The 21,703-nt window shown below is 45.7% G+C and overlaps 1 protein-coding gene across 3 annotated transcripts in view; it reads right to left on the bottom strand.

Annotated features, from left to right (window-relative positions):
* The window catches only part of Pfas (phosphoribosylformylglycinamidine synthase), a 22,735-nt gene extending 9,884 nt beyond the window's left edge, over positions 1 to 12,851 (bottom strand). Inside the window, exons 1-11 of one of the 3 annotated variants that reach the window (XM_004638450.2) lie at positions 12,793 to 12,851; positions 5,380 to 5,553; positions 5,162 to 5,297; positions 4,607 to 4,712; positions 3,906 to 4,095; positions 3,686 to 3,791; positions 3,161 to 3,301; positions 2,926 to 3,050; positions 2,637 to 2,765; positions 1,307 to 1,438; positions 1,041 to 1,169 (exon numbers count right to left, since the gene is read on the bottom strand). In XM_004638450.2, the coding sequence (XP_004638507.1) occupies positions 1,041 to 1,169; positions 1,307 to 1,438; positions 2,637 to 2,765; positions 2,926 to 3,050; positions 3,161 to 3,301; positions 3,686 to 3,791; positions 3,906 to 4,095; positions 4,607 to 4,712; positions 5,162 to 5,297; positions 5,380 to 5,521 (1,336 nt within the window). In that variant the 5' untranslated portion in view covers positions 5,522 to 5,553; positions 12,793 to 12,851. Of the gene's footprint in view, positions 1 to 1,040; positions 1,170 to 1,306; positions 1,439 to 2,636; positions 2,766 to 2,925; positions 3,051 to 3,160; positions 3,302 to 3,685; positions 3,792 to 3,905; positions 4,096 to 4,606; positions 4,713 to 5,161; positions 5,298 to 5,379; positions 5,554 to 12,596; positions 12,773 to 12,792 lie in introns of those variants that run through there. The other 2 variants (XM_023723293.1, XM_023723294.1) reach the window with 2 other exon arrangements.
* Between the last annotated feature and the right edge of the window lie 8,852 nt (positions 12,852 to 21,703).

The raw sequence follows: 21,703 nt of genomic DNA, 5'->3' as shown, positions 1-21,703 counted from the left end.
ACACACACACACAAATAAATAAAATTTAAAAAATTTAAAAAAAAAAATCAAACAAAACAAAACAAAACAGAAACAAACAAACAAAAAAAGAAGTTAAGTAAAAGAAGTCACTTACATGAAAGCCCAGAACAAACAAATCTATAGAATATAGTGGTCAGAGCCTGGGAGTGAGACCAGCCTGGACTATAGTGAGTTCAAGACCAACCTGAACAATACAGTGAGACCTTGTCTCACGATCTCACACAAAAAATTTAAAAACCAAAATAAAACACTGACTTACACATTTTGAGAGGATGTTTTATGGCACATGAATGAAAGTAATGACTTGAAAAATATGTATATATGCATTCTTAAAAAGGAATAAATAGGGCCAGCAAGATAGCTCAGCAGCCTAAGCACCTGCTTTGGCAAGCGCTAGTCCCACATGTCACGCACACTGAGCCACTGATTGAGTCTGGGTGTGGTGGCGCACGCCTGCAATCCCAGCACTGGGGAGGCTGAAAACAGGAGGATCACGATGAGTCCAAGCTGTGCAGTGAGACCCTGTACCAACAGGTCTGTCTGGGGGAGCAAGAGGAGTTTTTACTGCAAAAGTTTTTGCCTTTTGAATTTGGAGCCTGCCATAAGAGCAGGGCTTTTATCTCTAGGCCCCCACAGATCTTAGCATGATACCTGGCACCCAATGAACACTCAATAAATGTTTGCTTGTTGGAACCAAGCCAGCAGATAAAAGTCCCTGGCACACAGCAGGTATTGAGTAAACACTAACTAGCAAAGTGTGACCTAGAAGTAGATATCAGCCAGGTAGGGTAAGGACTCCCACCAGGCACAAGCAAACAAGGGAGGAGACAGGACAGAGGCAACATAGATTGAGGCTGCCCTGCTGGCACAAGCCCTTGTTCCACCTTGAGCACCTGTACTGGGGAGAGAGACATGAGCCAGGAGATTAAACACTAACCACTAAAATGGGGTCAGCTCCCTCCCCACAGATGCCCTTGCTGAGAAGAAAGTAGACACAGGAAAAGGTGGCAGACCCCTACCTGGCTCTGGGGGCTCCTTCCCCACATGCTCAGCTTCCATGGACCCAATGCCCCCACTGAACATGATGGGCTTGATCCACTCACGCCGCTGGCCATCTGGAAGCTGAAGACCCAAGGAGCGGGCAAAGCCTGGAGTGTGGACATCAGAAAGACAGGGAGAAGTCATCCAGTCTCCTAAGGACCTGCCCATAGCCCCTGGGCCACATGCGCACCCACAGCCCTTCTACAACTAGATATCTGTTATCCCTTCATACTCCCATCCTCACCAGCTAGGACTGGCTCCCCAAACTTGTTGCCGTAGTCAGATGCCCCATTACTGGCCTCGATGGCAATCTCCAGGGGCCGAGCGAAGTTCCCAGGGTACTGGAAGCTTGGATCCTCCCAGGGAAGATTATAACCTGGGAGAGAAGAAGAGTTAAATAAACCATAAATACAGAAAATGGAAGAACTAGCATCTTCCTACCTACATGGTTAGAATGTTCCGCTTTTTTTTAAACAGCATCTCATTATGTAGTGCAAGCTGGGCTTGAATTCACCATGTAGGCCAGGCTGGCCCTGAGCTCATGGCAATCCTGCCTCAGCCTCCCAAGTGCTGGGATTATAGGCATGTGTCACCATACCAGTTTCAGAATGTTCCATTTTAGAGAAGGGGTAGAGCTTGCTAAACAGTCTTTGGAACCTGGGAGATGGCTCAGTAGAATAAGTGCTTTCCTGGCAAGCACAAGGGCCTGAGTTCAATCCCCGGTTCCGCCAAAATAAATAAACAAACAAACAAACAAACAAACAGTCTTTGTTCTCTACCTCCCACACCAGCCTTCCTTCTTCTCAAAACTTTTTTTTTTTTTAATTTTATGTGTGTGTGTGTGGCCAGCTCAGTCCACCAGGGGGCGGGGCTGGCTGGCATGTGGTGCTGGAGGATTGAACCGCAGTCCCTTATGCTTCGCTAAGCTTGTTCTAAGTAGGTGCTTTAGACCACTGAGCCATCTCACCAGCCCTCTCAAACCTTTTTTATCCCCCAGTGCTGGAGATTAAACCTGGAGCCTCACATATGCTACACAAGAACTCTACAACCTCTGAACTGTAAGAAGCCCTAAGGCTTCTCCTTCTTTTTTTGTTTTGGTAGTACTGGGGATTGAACCCTAGGGCCTTTCCACTGAGCAACACCCTCATCCCTTTTTATTTTGAGACAGGGTCTCACTAGGTCACTGAGTTACCCAGGCACTTGTGATCCTCCTTGTCTCAACCTCTGAGAGTGCAGGTGTTCACTACTATGCCCAGGAAGACTTAAAAGGCTTCCTAAGAAACTGGATTTTGGGGGTAAGTGGTGGCTATCAGTCAACCCAGTATCATGTTTTCTGGCTGAGTCAATACTAGCTTCTAAAGAAAACCACGTTTCTACAAAGCTAGTCTGGCAACTTCTCTCTCCCCTAGCCTATATTCCTTATGATAGTGGTCAATGAAAAGCCAGGCACTTAGGAGCCCTCCCTCCTAGGAAAAAGGCATCCAGATGACCCTTTTAACTAAGAGATGGAAGCTGGTGCCTGCCAGGACTACCCGTGAACACTGGTAGAGAGGCAGAGAGGAAAGTGATGGAACCTGGGATGTAGAGGTTTCCAAAGCAGTAGCCTGCAGTGCCAGCCACCACGTGGGCCCCACGGCCTGTGCACTGGACGTCTCGGATCCGGCCTCCTGTGCCTGTGGTTGCACCACTGAAGGGGGACACTCCTGCAAAGAGGGAGGGGAAAAACATGGGCCACAGAAACACAACCCATCTCCAACTGCCTTCAAGAAAGTAAGAACAACCAGCTTGCCTGTTTACCCCAGGTTCAACCTCTGCCTTACTCTACTCTGATCTTACCCAGCCCTCCTGGGGGAACCAGCCTACCTGTGGGGAAGTTGTGTGTCTCTGCTGTAAAGACGACATGTCTCAGCTGCTGCTGTTGCTGGAAGCAGCTTGGCTTTGCAGGGTCCTCAGGCTGTAGGAATCTGACTTGCTTCCCCTGGATTGCACTGTGGACACATCCGTTCTGGACCTTGCTTCCTTCCTGGGATCTGTGTCAACCTACCCAGCACCTGGGGCCTTCCCTCCCGTGGGCCTACCCATCCAGGGCACAGCTGACCTGCTGTTGTCACAAAACTTGAGGACATTGTTGGGGTTGGAGGATGCCTGGGTGCTCATGATGGATTCAAACAAGGAATGTGCCACCTTCTTCCCATCCACATGGAGCTGGCCCCTGAAGAACCAGTGTCGGCTGTGCTCACTAAGGCCACACAAGGAGAGGGAGACAGGTCAGATCAAGGGTCATTCTTTTGTGCTGTGTTTTCTTAACACCACTGAACACCAGAGCTATAGCAAATTTACACTCAGCACACCAAAATACATTCCAAAACTAAAATAAGGAAAGAACAAGAAGAAAAAATTCCAAAAAGTCTTCGTTGAGCATTCTGTCACCGCAAATTATACAGAGCCAAAATGATAGTAAAACTAACATTTGAAGGTAGACTCCTGCATGGACAAGCAGTAGCTAGAACTTCAAACAGACTCAAGGTGGTCCCTACAGCAAGGGAAAGCATGGAAGTGGGGTCCTTGTGGTCTTCCCTCCCATATTCCGTGGGTAAAGATACCAAGACTCATTCCTCCTCACCTATTGGACTGCGCCAAGTCAAAAGCCTCCACGGTGCTGGGGTTCCGCTGCAACTCCTGGAAACGCTTAGTGTAGAAATCCAGGTCCCAGGAGTCTAGAGCCAGACCTGGGAGACCAATCGTAGGAAAGCTGACTTCAGCACTCAAGCCACCACATCCCAGATCCCAGCACTCTGCTTGCTTCTCCTGGACCCTCACTTCTCCCAGGGAGCCCCACTGACCTAGCTCCTGGTTGGCCTTCTCCAGGGCCGACCGACCCTCTGCCAGGATGTCGATGGGGCCGCTAAGCGGGGCTGGGATGCTCTCAGGGCAGAAGCTCTGGATAGGATGGGGGAAAAGCTGCTCGGTCATCCGGTCATGCAGGGTAGCCAAGGCCACAGCCTTCATCTCAGCCGAAGGATGGTGGGCAAACTGGGGACGAGACACACATGAAAGATAAATGACAGCTGAAGAATGAAGAGAAACAGCCCATTCTTGGCCTCTCAGTCATCACCTAGAGACATTTGTTTTTTGGTGATAGTGCTAGGGTTGAACCCAGGGCCCTATACAAATGTTCTACCACTAAGCAAATGTTCTACCTCTAAGCTATATCCCCATCCACCTTACAGCACATTTGTTCAGACTACAGAAAGACTCCCCTTTCAGGCATGAGTCCGCAGAATTGTGTGCAGATTAGTATAGGAAGCACAGAATGGATTTATGTCCCATCTACCACTCAACCAGGGACCTGAAGGTATAAACAACCTTATAGAGTAGCCTTAAGCCCAGAACTTTTTCTGGCTTCTCCCATTATTTCCCTAGAGTTTAGGAACCAAGCTCTTTACTTTTTTTTTTTTTTTTTTTTGGTGGAACCGGGATAAGCTCTTTACTTCTGGTCCATCTCAACCTCCCGATTTGCCACCCTGATCGCCCACTGCCTCACCGAGAGGCGATAGCGCCGGGTCGGCTCCACACGGTCCACAGCCACCAGTCCAGCAGCTTGGCATACGGAAACGATGTTGGTGGATGTTGGGGTGGAGAAGTTCAGCCTGAGGAGTAGGCCAGATGGTTAGGGCCTGCAAGTCTTGGCAGACCTCAGCTGAGAAGAGGGATCCTGCCCACTGCTGTCCAACTAACCTTCCAGCAATCATAGGCCCTAACCACTGGCTCCAGCCTCAGACTGGGCAGTAAGACCTCCGATTTTAAATGTCACTCACACCATAACCATCCCTTGAGAATCAAGATTGCTGCAACAGTTGCAAGTGGTTTTACTTTTATAACATGCCTGGGAGCCAGCTCAGTCTTCGAAGGTATCTACCCACACAAGGAAAGCATGTGCAACTTCCCAGGTGGCCAGTAGGATGGCACAAAGGAAAAACAAATTTCCAAGCAGCACAGGAGAAAGGAGGGGAATGGAAGGAGAGCCGGTGGGTACGAGAGTCTGAAATGGACAATGTGCCCTGGAGCATAGAACACGCTGCCAGCAGGAGACACAAACCTGGGCCCGACCTCCAGCAGCAGGTCATTGGAGCCAGGATGGAGCCAAGACTCCTGGGCAACACCATTCAGGAACAAGGGGCAGCCAAACAACCACTTGAGCTTCTTCATCTCCTGGGCACTTGGGAGGGCCTCAGCTAGAGAGACAGGGAAGCGGCAACCTGAGATACTGCCCTGGCACTGGGCACCTCCCCCCAGAACCCAACACTTGGCCCAAACCTGTCCAGTTCACGTTGTAGCACAGCTCAGTCTCAACATCCTGCAGCTCTGGCAGTTTCCCTTGCAGTTTCCGGAGACTGTGTCCAGAGGTTGCCCCCTCGTGGCCAGAGGGGCGAACGTAAAAATGAAGCACTGGGGCCATCTGTAGGTGTTCCGGAGAGGTAAATTCAATCCCTAAAACAATATTAACTAGGGCTGGTGAGATGGCTCAGTGGTCTAAAGCACCTACTTAGAACAAGCTTAGCAAAGCACAGGGACCGCAGTTCAATCCCCCAGCACCACATGCCAGCCGGCCCCACCCCCGGTGGGCTGAGCTGGCCACACACACACACACACACACACACACACACAAATAAAATTTTTTAAAAAAGAACATTAACTAGAGTCCATCTGTTCTGTTGAATTGATTTCAAATTTCAAGGACAACTGAGACACTGGGGATAGGGTAAGGGGAAAATAGACAATTAGAAAAACGAGGGGATTATAATTAATCCTGTAAAATGTGGGCTTTAGGGGTGTAGGTCAGTGGTAGAACATGCATTTAGCATGTGTAAAGTTCTGGGATCAATCACCAACACATACACATACATCTCTAATTTTTTTGAGAGAGTCTCATTGTGTAGCCCAGGCTGGCCTCAAACTCACAATTTGACTGAGACTCACTCAGTCCTCCTGAGGGCTAGGATTACAGGCATGCACAATCATGCTGGGCTCTACAGAAATGTATTGGTTTGGGGGCCTGGCCCTAGCTCAGGCCTTTAAGTGGCTGCTTCCACAAAGCTGTCAGCCTCAGGTTGCTGGAGTTCGAACCTCACACCTCTCCCGCTGGCCAAAAGTGCCCTGAAGGCATTCGAGAAACAAAAAAAAAAAAAAAAAAAAAAGAAATGTATTGGTTTGTTCATCTGTTTTGAGACAGTCTCACTATTGAGCTCAAGCTGACCACAAACTCCTGCCTCAGTCTCCTGAATGCTGGGATTATAGGTGTGCTCCACTTCGCCTGGTTCTTGACTCATTTCTGAAGCATCAGTACTTCACCAAGCCCCAGGCAAGGACCTAAATACAACACTATGAGACTGAGTGCAGTGGCATACACTTGTAATTCCAGCACTCTGAAAGGCAGAAAACAGGAGGATTGTTAAGTTTAAAGACAGTCTAGGCAACCTAATGAATACCTGCCTCAAAATAAAAGATTAAAACAGATTTGAGGCACAGGGCATGTGGTGCACTCTTATAATTTCAGAACTTGAGAGGCTGAGGCAGGAGGAATACTATGAATTCTAGGCCAGCCTGAATTGCATAGTGAAACCGTCCCCCCCCCCCAAAAAAAAAGATACCACCATTAACAATACAAAAAACAAAAACAAAAATCATTAATGCCCTCATAGAGCTCACATTTTATAGAGCTTACATTCTACTACAGTATGATTAAAGGCATGGGACTATGGATATCAACACAACACTTTAGGAGTCAAAGACCTAAGGGAGAAATGTCTATTATTGGCTGAACATCTTTCCCCCTGCCGCATTCATACACTGAAATCCTAATCCTCAATATGTTGTTATTTTTATTTAGCACAGGGTGTACAGGGTCTCACTGAGTAGATCGGACTCAGTGATCCACCTGTTTGTAGCCTCCCAAATTCTGGGATTACAGGTGCACATCACCACGCCCAGTCTCAATCGCTGTCTCAGCGCACCCCAGGGGCAGGGTCAGCACCGCAGTCCAGGGGATCAAACTCCCAGCCCCTGTGTCTGCCTAAGCAGGCAGCTTTAATCCACTGAGCTATTTGGCTGGCCTTTTATAATGTTATTTTGATATGGAGTCTTTTTTTCCCATAATTTTATTGATAAATAGCAATGAGACAGTTTCAAATCAAATCGCTAGGACAGTTTCAATAACTAACACACTGCATACATTCTTCTTAGTGGTTGATTTTTTTTTTTTTTTAATGCGGAGTCTTTTTTGTGTGTGTGGTGCTGGGGACTGAACCCAGGGCACAAATGACAGTTCCTCTGCTTTACCACTTTCGAAGTATCATGCCCCTGCCCAAGATAAAACCTGACATTCAACAGCCTTCTTTTTTTTTTTTGTGGAACCGGGGATTGAACTCAAGCCCTTGTGTTTGCCAGGGAAGCAATCACTCCACTGAGCCATCTCCCTGGCCCTCAAAGGCCTTCTGTTATGAGCTTCCAACTACTTTTCCAGCTTTTTTTTTCAATCTATTTTCAGACAGTCTTGCTTTGTAGTTTAGTTTGGCCTTGAACTCAAGACAATTTTCCTGCTCAGCCTGCCAAGTGCTGGAGTTACAGGCCTGTGCCATCACACCTAGCCATCCTTTCCAACTTCTGATTCCACTGCTGCTCAGGAGCACCCTGGCTTTACTCACCAAATCCTACCTTGCCTGGTCTCTGCTCCTTTGCCTCCCTCCAGAGCCTCTCCATTCATCAGGACAAGCACAGGCCTCTGCAACTCTGGGAAGTTCCCTTTGGTGCTAGGTGCTCAGGGACATGTGCCCTCCTCTGCAGAGCTGAGGGCTTCTGATATGCAGCACCTACTCAGCATGCTCACTCAGAAAACTGCCTCTTCTTAAGTGAGAGGGATGGAGTCCCTACCTCATATCTCTATCTGGACAACTCACAAGTGTCTCTAGGGAATTTAGGCTGTAAAACTTTCGTGGTTTTTTTTTTGTTTTTGTTTTTTTGAGACTGGGTCTCACTATGTAGCCCAGGCTGGCCTCAAATTCACAGCAATCTTCCTGCTCCAGGCTCCTGACTGCTGGGATTACAAGCCTACATCACCATGCCTGGCTAAAACTTAATAAATTAAAAAAAAAAAAAAAATGGGCGGGGGCATGATGGTGTATGACTTTTTTAATCTTCTGTTTACTTGGCACAGGGTCTCACTATACAGTTTGGACTCAGTGATTCTCCTATCTCTTAGCCTCCCTAGCACTGGGATTACAGGTGTGCATCGCCACGTCGGTTTTGGTGGCTGGCATGGCAGCATGGCATGTGGCACTAGGGATTGAAGCCGGGTCCTTCTGCTTGCCAGGCAGACACTTAGACCGCTGAGCTATCTCCCCAGCCCCAAAATTTCTTTTATTTTATTTTTTAATTTAGGGTAGGGTCTACAGGGTCTCACTGAGTAGATCAGACTCATAGTGATCCTCCTGTTTATAGCCTCCCAAGTGCTGGGATTACAGGCGTGCACCACCATGCCCAGTCTCAATGGCTGTCTCAGCACACCCCAGGGGCAGGGCTGGCAGGGCAGGCCTGGGGATCGAACTCCCAGCCCCTGCATCTGCCTAAGCAGGTGCTTTAATCCTCTGAGCTATTTGGCTGACCTTTTAAAATTTAAGTATTAAAAAACAAAAAACAGGGCTGGGAAGATAGCTCAGTGGAATAAGCACTTGCCTGGCAAGCACAAGGTCCTAAGTTCAATCCCTGGTCCTAAATTCAAGCCAAAAAAAAAAGAAAAAGAAAACTTAATTCTTGGAAACAGGTGTGGTGGCACATGCTTGTAATCCCAGTACTCTGGGAAGTTGAGGCAAAAGGACTGCAAGTTTGAACTGAGGCTGGACATCTTAGGGAGACCTGCATATTTTCTTTTAAAGGGAGAAGGTGTCCTAGGGATGTAGCTCAGAGCAAAAGTCCCAAGTTCAAAAAATTCTAATTGTCCAGGCACACACCACCGTGCCTAGCCCACTGTTGGCTTTAATGACATCTCCCAGGATTCCACCCACCTTGCGGTTGCCCTTTCTCAGTGTCCTGTGCTGGCTCCTACAGTTCTCAACCTCTATATGTATGTCCAGTGATCATTCCTTATTTCTCTTCTCTCTACATCTTTTCCAGTGATCTCATCCAGTCCCGTGGCTTTAAATATTACCTAGTAGAACTGGGCATGGAGGCATATGCCTGTAATCCTAGCACTTGGGAGGCTGAGGTAGAAGAACTGCCACAAGTCTGAGGCCAATCTGGACTACATAGTGAGTTCAATTCCAGCCTGAACTACATGGTAAGACCCTGTCTCCAAAAAACCAACCAAACAAGCAAACAAATATTACCTAGTGGAATTAACCAATGAAATGACCCAGCATTCATCTACTTTTTTGATGGAAAATGGTTCAAGCTAACATTTTTCCAAAGGATTTTGTAACTTTATACAATACTCTCCCGAAAACTCCAACTATCACACTCACATGCTCATGTGACATTACCATATAGATGTCACATAAACACAGCAAATAGTGTATTTTGGCCAAAACAGGAATTTTTATTTACTGTTTCTCCAGATATCCTGTTCTTCTAAACTTCTCCATCCAAAGACACACTACCACCAAGTGCTCAGGTGCTAAAGCCAAAGCACAGGAGTCAAGCTGGGGATGTAACTCATTGTTAGAATTCTTGCCTAGCAAGGGTAAGGCCTAGGGTTTGAGACCCTGCCTTGCAAAACAAAACCAAAAACCAAAGCCTAGGAATCAACTTAATTCTTCTGTGCCTCAATCTTTCTATACCCAATCCATCAATGTACCTACTACTTCTTCCTTTTTTTTGGTGGAACTGGGGATTGAACTCAGACCCTTTCTACTGAGCTATCTCCCCAGCCCCAATGTACCTACTTCTAAGAGCCAGCCAGATAGCTAGCTCAGTGGACTAAAGTGCCTGCTTAGGCAAAGCACAGTAGCCTTTGATCCCAAGCATGCTGTGCCAGCCCTGCCCCTGGAGTTCACTGAGACCGGGGTGGTAGCATGCACCTGTAATCCCAGTGCTTGGGAGGCTAACAACAGGAGAATCACTACAAGTCTGATCTACAAAGTGAGATCCTGTACTAAATAATTTTTTTAAAAAATGTATCTACTTCTAAACATTTTCCAAATCTCTCATCTTTCTATCTCTACTACCTTATTCTAGTCTAAGCCACCATCACTTACCCAGACTAATGTATTAGCTGTTTATTATTTATTTATTTTACGGAACTGGGGATTGAACTCAGACCCTTGTGCTTGCCAGGGAAGTGCTTATTCTACCGAGCCCTCTCCCCAGCCTGTTTCTTTTATTTTTTATTTATTTATATTTGGTACTGGGAGCTAAATTCCTGAGTCTTTGTACTAGGCTACACTTCCTATCCCCCTGCCTTACTTTTGAGATAGGATCTCACTCATTTACCCATTGTAACTCGCAACCCTCCTGTCCTAGCCTCTCAGAGTGCGAGATTAACAGACATGTACTATACATCTGGCTTGTATTGGCTTCTTGATCAGGCTTGATTCCAGCTTTATATAATTACAATCCATTTGTCACAAGTCAACATAAGGATCACAGGTTTCCCATCACATTTAGTATAAAATTCCATCTCAGTGCCCTGGCTCACTTGGTCTGGCCACTCCATACCTCTTCACCCTTACCTCTTATCAATCTTACCCTCAATATTTTGATCAAACTACCTTCTATTCTGTTCCTGTCACTTGCCAAACTCATTCCCAGATGGCTTTTTTGCCATCTTTTTTGTATTTGCTTGGTTCACTCTTTAAGGGGAAGTTCGTCTTCTTGGAAAAGTTTTACTCAACTAGCCACTTACTCTTTTTTTTTTTTTTTTTGAGACAGGGCCTCACTAAGCAGTTTGGTCTGGCCTTGTGCTTACTTTAATAGCCCCCAGGCTGGTCTCAAACTCCCTGAGATCCTGCTATCTCAACTTCCCAAGTGCTGGGATTACAGGCATGTGCCACAAGCCCAGTTCTGTGGCTGCCAGAGGATAGGGGCAAGACTGCACAGCATGCAGGGCCAACGATTGAACTTCGATCTTTGTGCTTGCCAAGTAGGTGCTGATGCCTTTGAGCTATCTCCCCAGCCCCTATATTAGTTTTTTAAAAAAATGTCTTGGGTACACAGTCTCACTATGCAGCTCGGACTTGTAGTGCTTCTCCTGTTTTCAGCCACCCCAGCACTGAGATTACAGACATGAGCCACCATACCCAGACATGGTGATACACTCAGTCCCCGTGATTGCCTAAGCAGGCTTAGTCTGCTGAGCTATCTCACCGGCCCCCTATTTTAATTTTGTATGTCGTATTTATCACTATCTTTTTCATTCTACATTCTTTTTTTTTTTTAATTTTTATTTATTTATTTATTTGTGTGTGTGTGTGTGGCCAGCTCAGCCCACCGGGGGCGGGGCTGGCTGGCATGTGGTGCTGGGGGATTGAACCGCTGTCCCTGTGCTTTGTTAAGCTTGTTCTAAGTGGGTGCTTTAGACCACTGAGCCATCTCACCAGCCCTCATTCTACATTCTACACTAGAATAAAATCTTTTTTCTCCCAGTCCTAGGGATTGAGCCCAGGGCCTTCACACTAAGTTAAAGGTTCAGCCCTTATTTTATTTTCTATTTTGAGAGGGTCTTGCTAAATTCAAGACAGTGATCTTCAACTTTTGAACTTCCTGCCTAACCTCTCTAGTGCTGGGATTAAGGACATGCACCATCACTGCTGGTTTCAGATAAGGTCTACCTATGTGGAGTACTTCAAACTGGCCTTGAACTCACTGTGTAGTCCAGCGTGGCCTCAACTTTGCGGAGGTCCTCTTACCTCAGCCTTCCGTGTATGGGGATTACAGACATACACCAACAAGTCCAGTTTAATATACATTTGAGACAGACTTTCACTATGTAACCTATGCTGGCCTTGAACTCACAACCGTCCTGTCTCAGACCGGAGTGATGAGTAACCTGAGACATAAAAGCAAGAGTCAAACTTTTGTACCTAATTTTTTTTTTTTGATGGGGGGGGATGAAGGACAGTTAAAACAATCCCTCGCTATTATACAGTCCACATTGGCCTTAAACATCTCATGTTGCCCAGGATGGCCTCGGAACTCAAGCTCCTCCTGCCTCAGCTTCCTGAGTGCCAGGAATACAGGATGTGCGCCACCACGCCAGGCATGGACTCCTTTCCCCCTTCAGGCCAGTCTTCCCGAAATGATTTTAAAATATTCACCTACCACTCCTAGTGAGATACAAATCCCAGAGGTACAGGCTCTGTCTATACCAGGACTGTGTCTTCCCAGACACAAAGCAGGTGACTGGCTGAGAGTGGTGGCTCCCGCCTGTAACCCCATTACGAGACAAATCTCAAAAACAAGAAAACGAAACAAAATAAGAGCAGGATGCGTGACAAGATTTCTGTTGAAGGATAAATGACACAAAGGGAACTAAATTCAGTTACCCATGTTCAGCCTCTGCCGAACGCGTGCAGGGACAGACGAAGAAAAGACGCCCGTTCTATTGCAGGCACACGGGACCCAACTGGCCCCAGTTTGGCCTAGTGAGGTCACTAATGCGGCCTGGATCGGGAATGGGATGGGTAACGAAGGGCTGCTAGAAGAACAGAGACTCCATCCATTCGCGGAAACTCTACTCACGTGAAAGACATCTCCCGGGCACAGCAGGAGAAAGAATCTTGGCGCGTTGCTACGTCATCTGTGCGCGCCGCGGGGAAAAGCCTGGTGGGACGCACTGCACAGTGACCACGCCCCCCACGCCCCCCGCGGGGGCGGAGCTGGGTGCCTAGCTCCACCCTGGGTCATTGGGTCAGTACACTCAGTTCCGTGGTCTCGGGTCTGTTGTGCAAATATCGTATGATGGGGACGAATACTTTGTTTTATTTACTTATATATTTATTTAATTTATGTATTTTTTGTTTGCCAGGGACTGAACTCAGGACCTGGCGCTTGCCAGGCAAGTGCTTATTCTACTGAGCTATCTCCCCAGCCCTATTTATTTATTTACTTATTTGTATTTTAAGGAAGGGTCTGCAGGGTGTTCAGGGTCTCACTAGTAGATTGGACTCGTAGTAATCCTGTTTACAGCTTCCCAAGTGCTGGGATTACAGGCGCGCGCCACGACGCCCAGGGAGAGGAATACCTTGAACACAGAAGGCAGAATAAAATTTTTCCATCGTCCAATATTCAGTTTTCCAAACCCTCTGTATTGCTTGCTTTTTTGTTTTGTTTTGTTTTGTTTTGTTTTCTGAAGGAACGATTTTATTTCATTCCTAGCAGAGCAGCAGACATATTTTTCCGATTTGTATACACTCACTAGTTATAATTACAGTGGTAATGGTGTGAAACATTTATTGAACAAGGCACTTTATACCATTTCGGGCCTTGACAGAAATCCTGTTTTACAGAATGGGAAGCTGAGGTTCGTTGTTATATAAGCAGGTAGACCTGATAATGTGAGCGGGAGCCAGTCAGCGCAGCTGTTCTTTTCTCTTCTTGGTTGAGGGTGGTTGAACTGCTACAAGCTGCTCTCTGCGGTGATGGAAAGTGGGGTGTGGGGCTAGGGTGTGAGGTGACCTCAACCAACTGGAAAAAGATCCTAGGTGGAGAGGCAGATGCAACTAAGCACAAAGGAGGACTAAGAACTTCACTCATTTTCCAGGCATGAACCCTCACTGCCCGAGCGTCCTTGGGGTGACCTCTCCTCATTAGCGTCTGCTCATGGCCTCATGCATAGCTACTACAAAATTTAATTATTGACTAACAGTGGCAAAATTCATGCACACTTCAAAATTGAAAGTAGGGCAAGGGTAATTCTTGAATATGTAAGAGTAGGGTGGCAAATATCCAAATACCCAAAGTTGGAAAGTATAGGAACAAAAGAAACTCAGTGTTGTTCATGCTCTTATGGCAACCTGGCTTGACTGTAGGCCTATCCTTCTTTGCAATGATCAATTCTTTTTTTTTTTAAAATAAATTTATTTATTTATTTCTCTGTGTGTGTGTGTGTGTGTGTGTGTGTGTGTGTGTGGCCAGCTCAGCCCACCAGGGGGCGGGGCTGGCTGGCTTGTGGTGCTGGGGGATTGAACTGTGGTCCCTGTGCTTAGCTTAACTTAGCTTAGCTTGTTTTAAGTAGGTGCTTTAGACCACTGAGCCATCTCACCAGCCCCATGCAGTGATCAACTCTTGAAGCCAGCCTCAACTACATAGCAAAACCTTATCTCAAAAAAACAAAACAAGGGGCTGGGAAGATGGCTCAGTGGAATAAGTGCTTCCCTGGCAAGCTCAAGGGCCTGAGTTCAATCCCCAGTTCCGCAAAAAAAAAAAAAAAAAAAAAAAAAAGAAAATCACAAGATGGGTACAACATAGATCAAACCACAATCAAACAAAAGAATTACAAGAATACTCAGCTACGGGGGCGGGGAGATGGCTCAGTAGAATAAGCGTGCAAGCGCAAGGACCTGAGTTCAATCCCCGGTTCCGCAAAAACAAAAACAAACAAAAAAACCCTCAGCTAATATGGAACCCATAGGGAAGCAAGGTACATTAGAAAGGGTATAAGACTAGCATCATGAACTGTAGCTTATCTACAACTTCTAATGTAGAAAGAACAAAGGCATTTTCTGAAAGAGATGGGGGAAGGATAGGAGGATGGGTCTGGATATTGTTGGGTTTTTTAAAATTATTTTTATTTTTATTTTTTATGGTTCCGGAGATTGAACTCAAGCCCTTGTGCTTGCCAGGCAAGTGCTTATTCTATCAGTTATCTCCCTGGCCCCAAGAGTCTGGATATTCTGGTTACCCACCAAGTATCTGATGGACTTACTGGACTAGGTATCAGTTACAGTATAATCTTAAGGAAGGCATGCAGGTCTAACCATAGTGTCTCCATATTTCTCCTTTTTTTTCTCTTTCTTTTTTTCTTTTTTTGAGACAGGATCTCACTGCGTAGTTCAGGCTGGCTTTGAACTATGGTGACCCTCCTGCCTTAGCCTCCTAGATGCTGGGATTATAGCCATGCACCCTTTTTTTTTAAAATTATATTTATTTATTTGTGTGTGTGTGTGTGTGTGTGTGTGGCCAGCTCAGCCCACCAGGGGGAGGGGCTGGCTGGCTTGTGGTGCTGGGGGATTGAACCTTGGTCCCTGTGCTTTGCTAAGCTTGTTCTAAGTAGGTGCTTTAGACCACTGAGCCATCTCACCAGCCCCACCCTTTTTGTTTTTTAAGACAGGAGCTTGCTATAAAGTTCGGGCTGACCTCATACTGCCTTGTGCCTGTACTTCTGGATTTCTGGCTCCACGAGAGAGAGAGACAACATACCAGACCTGGGTGCATGTATATTATAGCATTCAAACAAGATCTCTCCCCAAAATGGAAGCTGGACTTGGAGGTATGATCAAAAAGGAATAGAAGGGGTTTGGGATGTAGCTCAATGGCAGAGTGCTTACCTATTGTGCTCAACGCTTTGAACTCAATCCCCAGTACCTTAAAAGAAAGAAAGAAAGAAAGAAAGAAAGAAAGAAAGAAAGGGAAGAAGAGAAAGCCATCCCAGTTACAGCGCAAAGGTTGTGAGAAATTGAGAACCACCTTCTTCCCAGTGACTCCTCAGACTGAGGTGTGAGGGCTGAAGGAAGAAAGGCCAGGGTTGAAGAGAAGGACTGAAATGCTGGCTCCAGAGTCCAATAGGCTGGTCTCCTTTTCCTCCATGGTCATGGTTACCAGGGCTCCTCCATGGAGATGACAGTCCAGCCAAAAGGTAGAAGGCAGAGAGTGCCCTGGGCGTCCTTTAGCCTTGCTGGATCTGATGATAAATGAGCCTGGGCCCTTCATGGGGAGTGGCACACAAGGTGTGGCTTGAGGGACCTCTTGTGATAATTCTTATTGCAGGCAGCCCGAGTTAGATAGAAATATTGTAGGTAGTCTGACAGGGTCAGGCCCTCGAAGGAGATGACAAAGACCAGACACCTTACTGGGGAGATGCTCCTGGTGTGAGCCAGACCTAAAGATCAAACAAATGCTGACCTCCCTAAAGTTGGCATCCAGGATTACTCATTAGTTGGGAAGAATCATCGACTGAAGGCCACCAGATAAGGTTGCCCGCTTGCTATGTGACTCGCTACCCCATTTGATCCTAGGCCTAATAAATTTTACCTGAGCAATGGTGCTTGTAATCCCATTGGTTGACCATAGTTTTGTCCCACCCTGTATCCACCTAAGCAAGACCCCTTTGTCTCTACCTTAGCCCGGCATGGTTTTGTCCTATAAAAATAACCTGAAAGAGACAACTTCCTGGGCAACCTGCTCGGGCCCCCCTTCTGTCCCTCTCCGACAGAAGCTTTCCTTTCCAATAAAGTTTTACCCTCAACCTCTGTTTGTTCCTAAAATTCATTCTTCGGTTTTAGAGAACACAAACTCTTTCAGGCCAGGTTGGGAATTTCACGTCCCTATATTACTATCACAATCCCTCCTAAAAGGGCCTGCTTTGCCAAATCCACAGTAGATGAGTTTGCTTACAGAGCTCATTTTGGAGTCCTGGGAACCAGACTCAGGGTTTACTTTGTTTTTTTTTTTTTTTTTTTTTCTTGGTACTGGGAATCAAATTCAGGAACTTGTGCTTGCCAGGCAGGTGCTATACTGTGAAGGAGGAGAAGGAAAAGAAAGAAAAAGCAGCAGCTGTCCTTCTACTGAATCAGAAGCCAGAGGTATATACTTTAGCAAGCCCTCTTGTAAATTTAAGAATGCAGAGGATTTATCATTTTCCTGATTAATAGCTGACAATTTAGAGTTCAGTCCCTGGTACTGATACAGGGAGAAAAATTGGTTTCCGGTGGGTGACCTCCAAACGATATAGGGAACCTCCAAATGACATAGGGAAAAATAATCTCCTGACCTGACCTGCACACACTCGTGTTTTCTAAAACCGAAGAATGAATTTTAGGAACAACGGAGGTTATGAGCAGAATATATTTATTGAGGGAAAGAAAGCTCCTGTCTGAGAGAGACAGGAGATGGGCCTGAGCGAGAAGTCACCCTGGAAGTTGTTTCTTCCAGGGACTTTTATAGCGTAAAACCATGCGGTGAGGCAGGTCTAAGGTGGTGGAGAAGACATGGGAACTCACTTAGTTGGGCATGAGGTGGGACAAAACTATGGTTTACAAGATTACAAGCACCATTGCTCAGGTAAAATTGATTAAATCCAGTATCAAACGGGAAAGTGAGTGACGTAGCAAGCGGGCACGAATACGGAACAGGGTCTCTTCCTGTTGGGGGTTGGGCTAGTGACTCATTTGGGCTCTTTCAAGGTGATTGATTCCTATTTAGAATATCAATCCCTGATTCCCATCCCTAGGGCAGTATGTAGCTGTTTCCTCTTTTGTCTTGGTCTTAAGGTGTGGCCCATATGGGAGTGTCTGTCTCTTTCCAGTTGTAAAGTCACCTTGTCTTCCATCTTGTCTCCTCGAGGGCCTGGCCCTATCTGACTGCCTATAATATTTCTATCTAACTTGGCTGCCTGCAACAGTACCACAAAAAAAAAAAAAAAAGTTGACAATTTAAAATAATCCAAGGGGCCAGGGAGATAGCTCAGTAGAATAAGTGCTTGCCTGGCAAGTGCAAGGGACTGAGTTCAATCCTGGGTTCCGCAAAAATAAATAAATAAATAAAATAAAATAAAATAATCCAAAGATAGTTCACATACTTCTTAGGCCTTCAAGGATATAAGTTTGAAAATGTTGCCAATTCCAATCTCCTGCCTGGCTGGTAGGGCAGTAGAGGTCGTCTATGGGGACTCCCTGAGCTCCAGTAGGAATTGGCTGCTCGCCTTGCTGTCTCTCTTCTAGTCTTTTAAAATGAACAGTGCTGGGTATGGTGGTGCACACCTGTAATCTCAGCACTCAGGAAGCTGAGACAGGAGGATTGTTTTGAGGTCAAGGCCAGCCTGTGAGTTATTTAGCCTAGACTACATGGTGAGACCCTGTCTCAAAAAATAAAAATAAAATGAACAGTATATTTGTTGTGATTTGGGGTTTTTACAAGGTGAACAAAATATAGGACACATTTTATAATATTATTTCACAAGGAATCAACAAAGAATCATACACAAGAAGTATAGAAAAGGCCCAAAGGTGGAAGCTAGAAAGTCTATGCCAGTGGGATGAAAGCTTTTTAAAAATTTTTTTTATTTTATTGAGAAATATGAATGAGAGTTTCAAAGCTGAATAATAGGACAGTTTCGATAATCAATACATTGTACATTGTTATCTTCTTAGTGGTTATCCATAGTACAAGAAACAGACAGGATATCCTGTCCAAACACTGTTAGTACACTTCTTTCTTCTCATTGAATTAAGCGAAAGTAGCTGTCACTCAGCTTCTTTTTTTTTTTTCTTTTTTTGCGGAACCAGGGATTGAACTCAGGCCCTTGTGCTTGCCAGGCAAGTGCTTATTTTACTGAGCCATCTCCCCGGCCCCTTAAGCGAAAGTAGCTGTATATCTAGCCTAACTATTCTGAATATGTAAATACAAGGTGATCTTTCCTTCGGGAGGAGAGATCTGTGCTAAAGCTGAGGGACCTGAGCCAGAGCTGGGGAGCAAGGCTCAAGGCACGCAGCAGAGCTCCCACAGCCGTCCTCAGCAACAGCGAGGCCCCAAGCTCCTCCAGCAATGAGGAAAGCCAAGTTTCCATCAGGACAGCCAATGCGACAAGCTTCTCCGTGAAGCTGAGAGTGCATAATCTTCCCCTCCGGAGTCAGGAAGTGATGCTAAAGACGAGGACCAAAGCTCCTCCAGAGTTCATCCGAAAAGCCAACACGACAAGGTCCTCCCGCAGAACAGTCCAGAAGAACTAGCAGTTTCCAACAGCTTCTCCAAAGGGCATCCCTAACAGCATTCCTGCAGCTCCTCCTGTTCTGCCCTTTATGCTGCTGGCAACAACTCTCAGGTGGGCCTCCCGCACCCAGCACCATGCTAGTTTAATTCAGCTGGGTGTAATAAGTTGACTGCCTATTAGAAATCCACCACAATAATTGTCTCCAGATGTAATAGCCTGTAATGCTGCTGTTTCTCACTAGAAGCAAATGTTTGATTTAAGAACAACACTATAACTTTCAAAAAACAAACCCCAAAGAAAAGAAATAAAAATTAAAAAGCAACCCCCCAGAAAAACACGCAAAAAAAAAAAAACAAACCCCAAGCCAGAGGCTAGGTATAATGACACACTCCTGTAATCCTAGCACTTGGGAGGTTGAGGCAGGAAGATCGTTGTTTTCCTGGGCTACAAAGTGAGCTCATGACCAGCCTGAACTGCATAGTGAGACCTTGTCTCAAAAAGACAAAACAAGGGTCGGGGAGATAGCTTAGCAGCATAAGCATCTGCCTCACAAGCACAAGGTCCTGAGTTTGATCTCTGGTACTACAAAACAAAAAACCCTAACCAAAAAAAAGCCAGGTCTATAATCTCAGCACTAGGGAGGCCGAGGCAGGAGGATTGATCACCTTGAGTTTGAGCCCAGCCTAAGCTACTAAGTGAAAGTAAGGCCAGCCTAAACTGCATAGTGAAATCCTATCTAAAAAGACATTAACAAAACACAATTACCAGGGCTGGGGAGATAGCTCAGTGGAATAAGTGCTTGTCTGGCTAGTGCAAAGTCCAGAGTTCAATCCCTAGTACTGTAAAAAATAAATTAATTCATTAAAAGGAGTTAAAAATTGAAAAAAAATCATAATTACATGTTTTCAGTCCAGCTCATAAATCTGAGTAAAGTTCACTAAAAATTCCAGTGTGTTTATCAGGATTATTTAAAAACTTTCCAGATCTTGTTTGATCTGCTTGAGGTCACTAAAAGCAAAGGACACTTGGACAGGGGCAAAGCCAAATCCTCCACCAACCTCCTGTGAGGGATATTGCCCTCGAGGAGTGTTAACAAAATCAGATAGAGATGGCTGTAGCCCAGTAGAGGTGTCAATAAGTTGTCTTAGAAGTCTCTCCTCGGGTACAAAGAACTAAGTGGGGGTGACTGCAGGCTCAGTTATGGTAGATGCATCAGATTGCTGCATAAAGGTTAGAGTCATCTGGTTTTCCAGTGGCTTTCATCTACACTTTATTTTTTAATTTTATTTATTTTTTTGGTGGAACTGGGGATTGAACTCAGACCCTTGCACTTGCCAAGGAAGCACTTATCCTACTGAGCCATCTCCCCGGCTCCTCATCTACACTTTAAACACAAGTCAGGGGGCCAGGGAGATGGCTCAATAGGATAAGTGCTTCCCTGGCAAGTGCTAAGGACCTGAGTTCAATCCTCGGTTCTGGGGGAAAAAAAGTCAGGATTACTCTGGACCGTTTTCTCTTTCTCTTGCAACTCCAGCTGTAAAATAGTACTATAATCAATACTTACCACCACATTCCATTTTTCCTCCAGGGGAGGCAAGCTTCGTGTAGGGGCAGAAAAAGATTAAACAGGGCTTCCTTAGAGTCTGAGGGTCAAACAATTTCCAGTGTGTAAAGAATACATGCCAGGGGCCAGGGAGATGGCTCAGTAGAATAAGTGCTTGCCTGGCAAGCACAAGGGCCTGAGTTCAATCCCCGGTTCAGCAAAAAAAAAAAAAAAAAAGCCAAAAGAATAAGGGAATTGGAGGTCAAGTTTCTCATTTCTAAAACAATAGGAGAAAGGTGTCCCTTTTTAATCTCTTCTGGTTTTTTTTATATGCCCTCAGGGTATTCCCTGAGGTTTTCCTGCTCCAGGGCAGGTGGCTGCTAACTGGAACGTGATCACAAGATAGGTAGGGCCAGACTAGACACCCCTACCAATGTCAATGCACCTACTTCTTCTGAATTGCCATTTTTGTGTATTAAACTCACATTTCCAACTCTAGAATGTTTCTAAAAGCAAAAGCTACATTTGATTCCCACTATAATATCTCTGTTTGGGGGGAGAAGAAAAAGAAGCATTATCAAACAGAAAATTAAACCAGTGATCTAGGGACCAGAACAACTCTCACGGACAGTGAGAGATTAGAAGTGCTCCATAGGCTACCCTCGAACTTGTGGTGATCTTCCTGCCTCAGCCCCCTAGTGCTGGGATTACAGGCATGTATCACGTCTGCCTCCAACTACAGTATATTATTTAGAGTTCATAAATAGGTGTACTACTGTATATTTGAAGCTAGCGCCCCGTAGTGTCACCCAGAGATCAATTCTTTCTACTGTGGCCAGAGTAGGAGTTTCCCCTGCCTGCTTTGCCTGTCTCAGGAGAAACCCCTGTTCAGATACTAGGTAGGCCAAAACTCTTGTGTCTTCCTGGGCAAGCATGATTTCCAATTACCTTCTAACTCAAGAGATGTAGGTGACACGGTCTATAAAAGAATGCCTATCTTCAGTGCCCTTATAGATCAGCATTCATTTTCCAAGGGTTCAAAAGCTTCCAATTGGAAAGGGAAAGAAATCTCAGGGTTGCAAAGAGAAGCATATTATCATTTACTAATACTGATGACAACTGTCCCTAACAAAGGTAAAATGAAACCAGACAATGCAAGCTACAAACCACTTAGAAGTGTT

This window comes from Octodon degus, unplaced genomic scaffold (assembly GCF_000260255.1).
Source record: "Octodon degus isolate 3935 unplaced genomic scaffold, OctDeg1.0 scaffold00098, whole genome shotgun sequence".
Classification (NCBI taxonomy): Eukaryota; Metazoa; Chordata; class Mammalia; order Rodentia; family Octodontidae; genus Octodon; species Octodon degus.
This window is presented reverse-complemented; position numbering and strand designations above follow the sequence as displayed.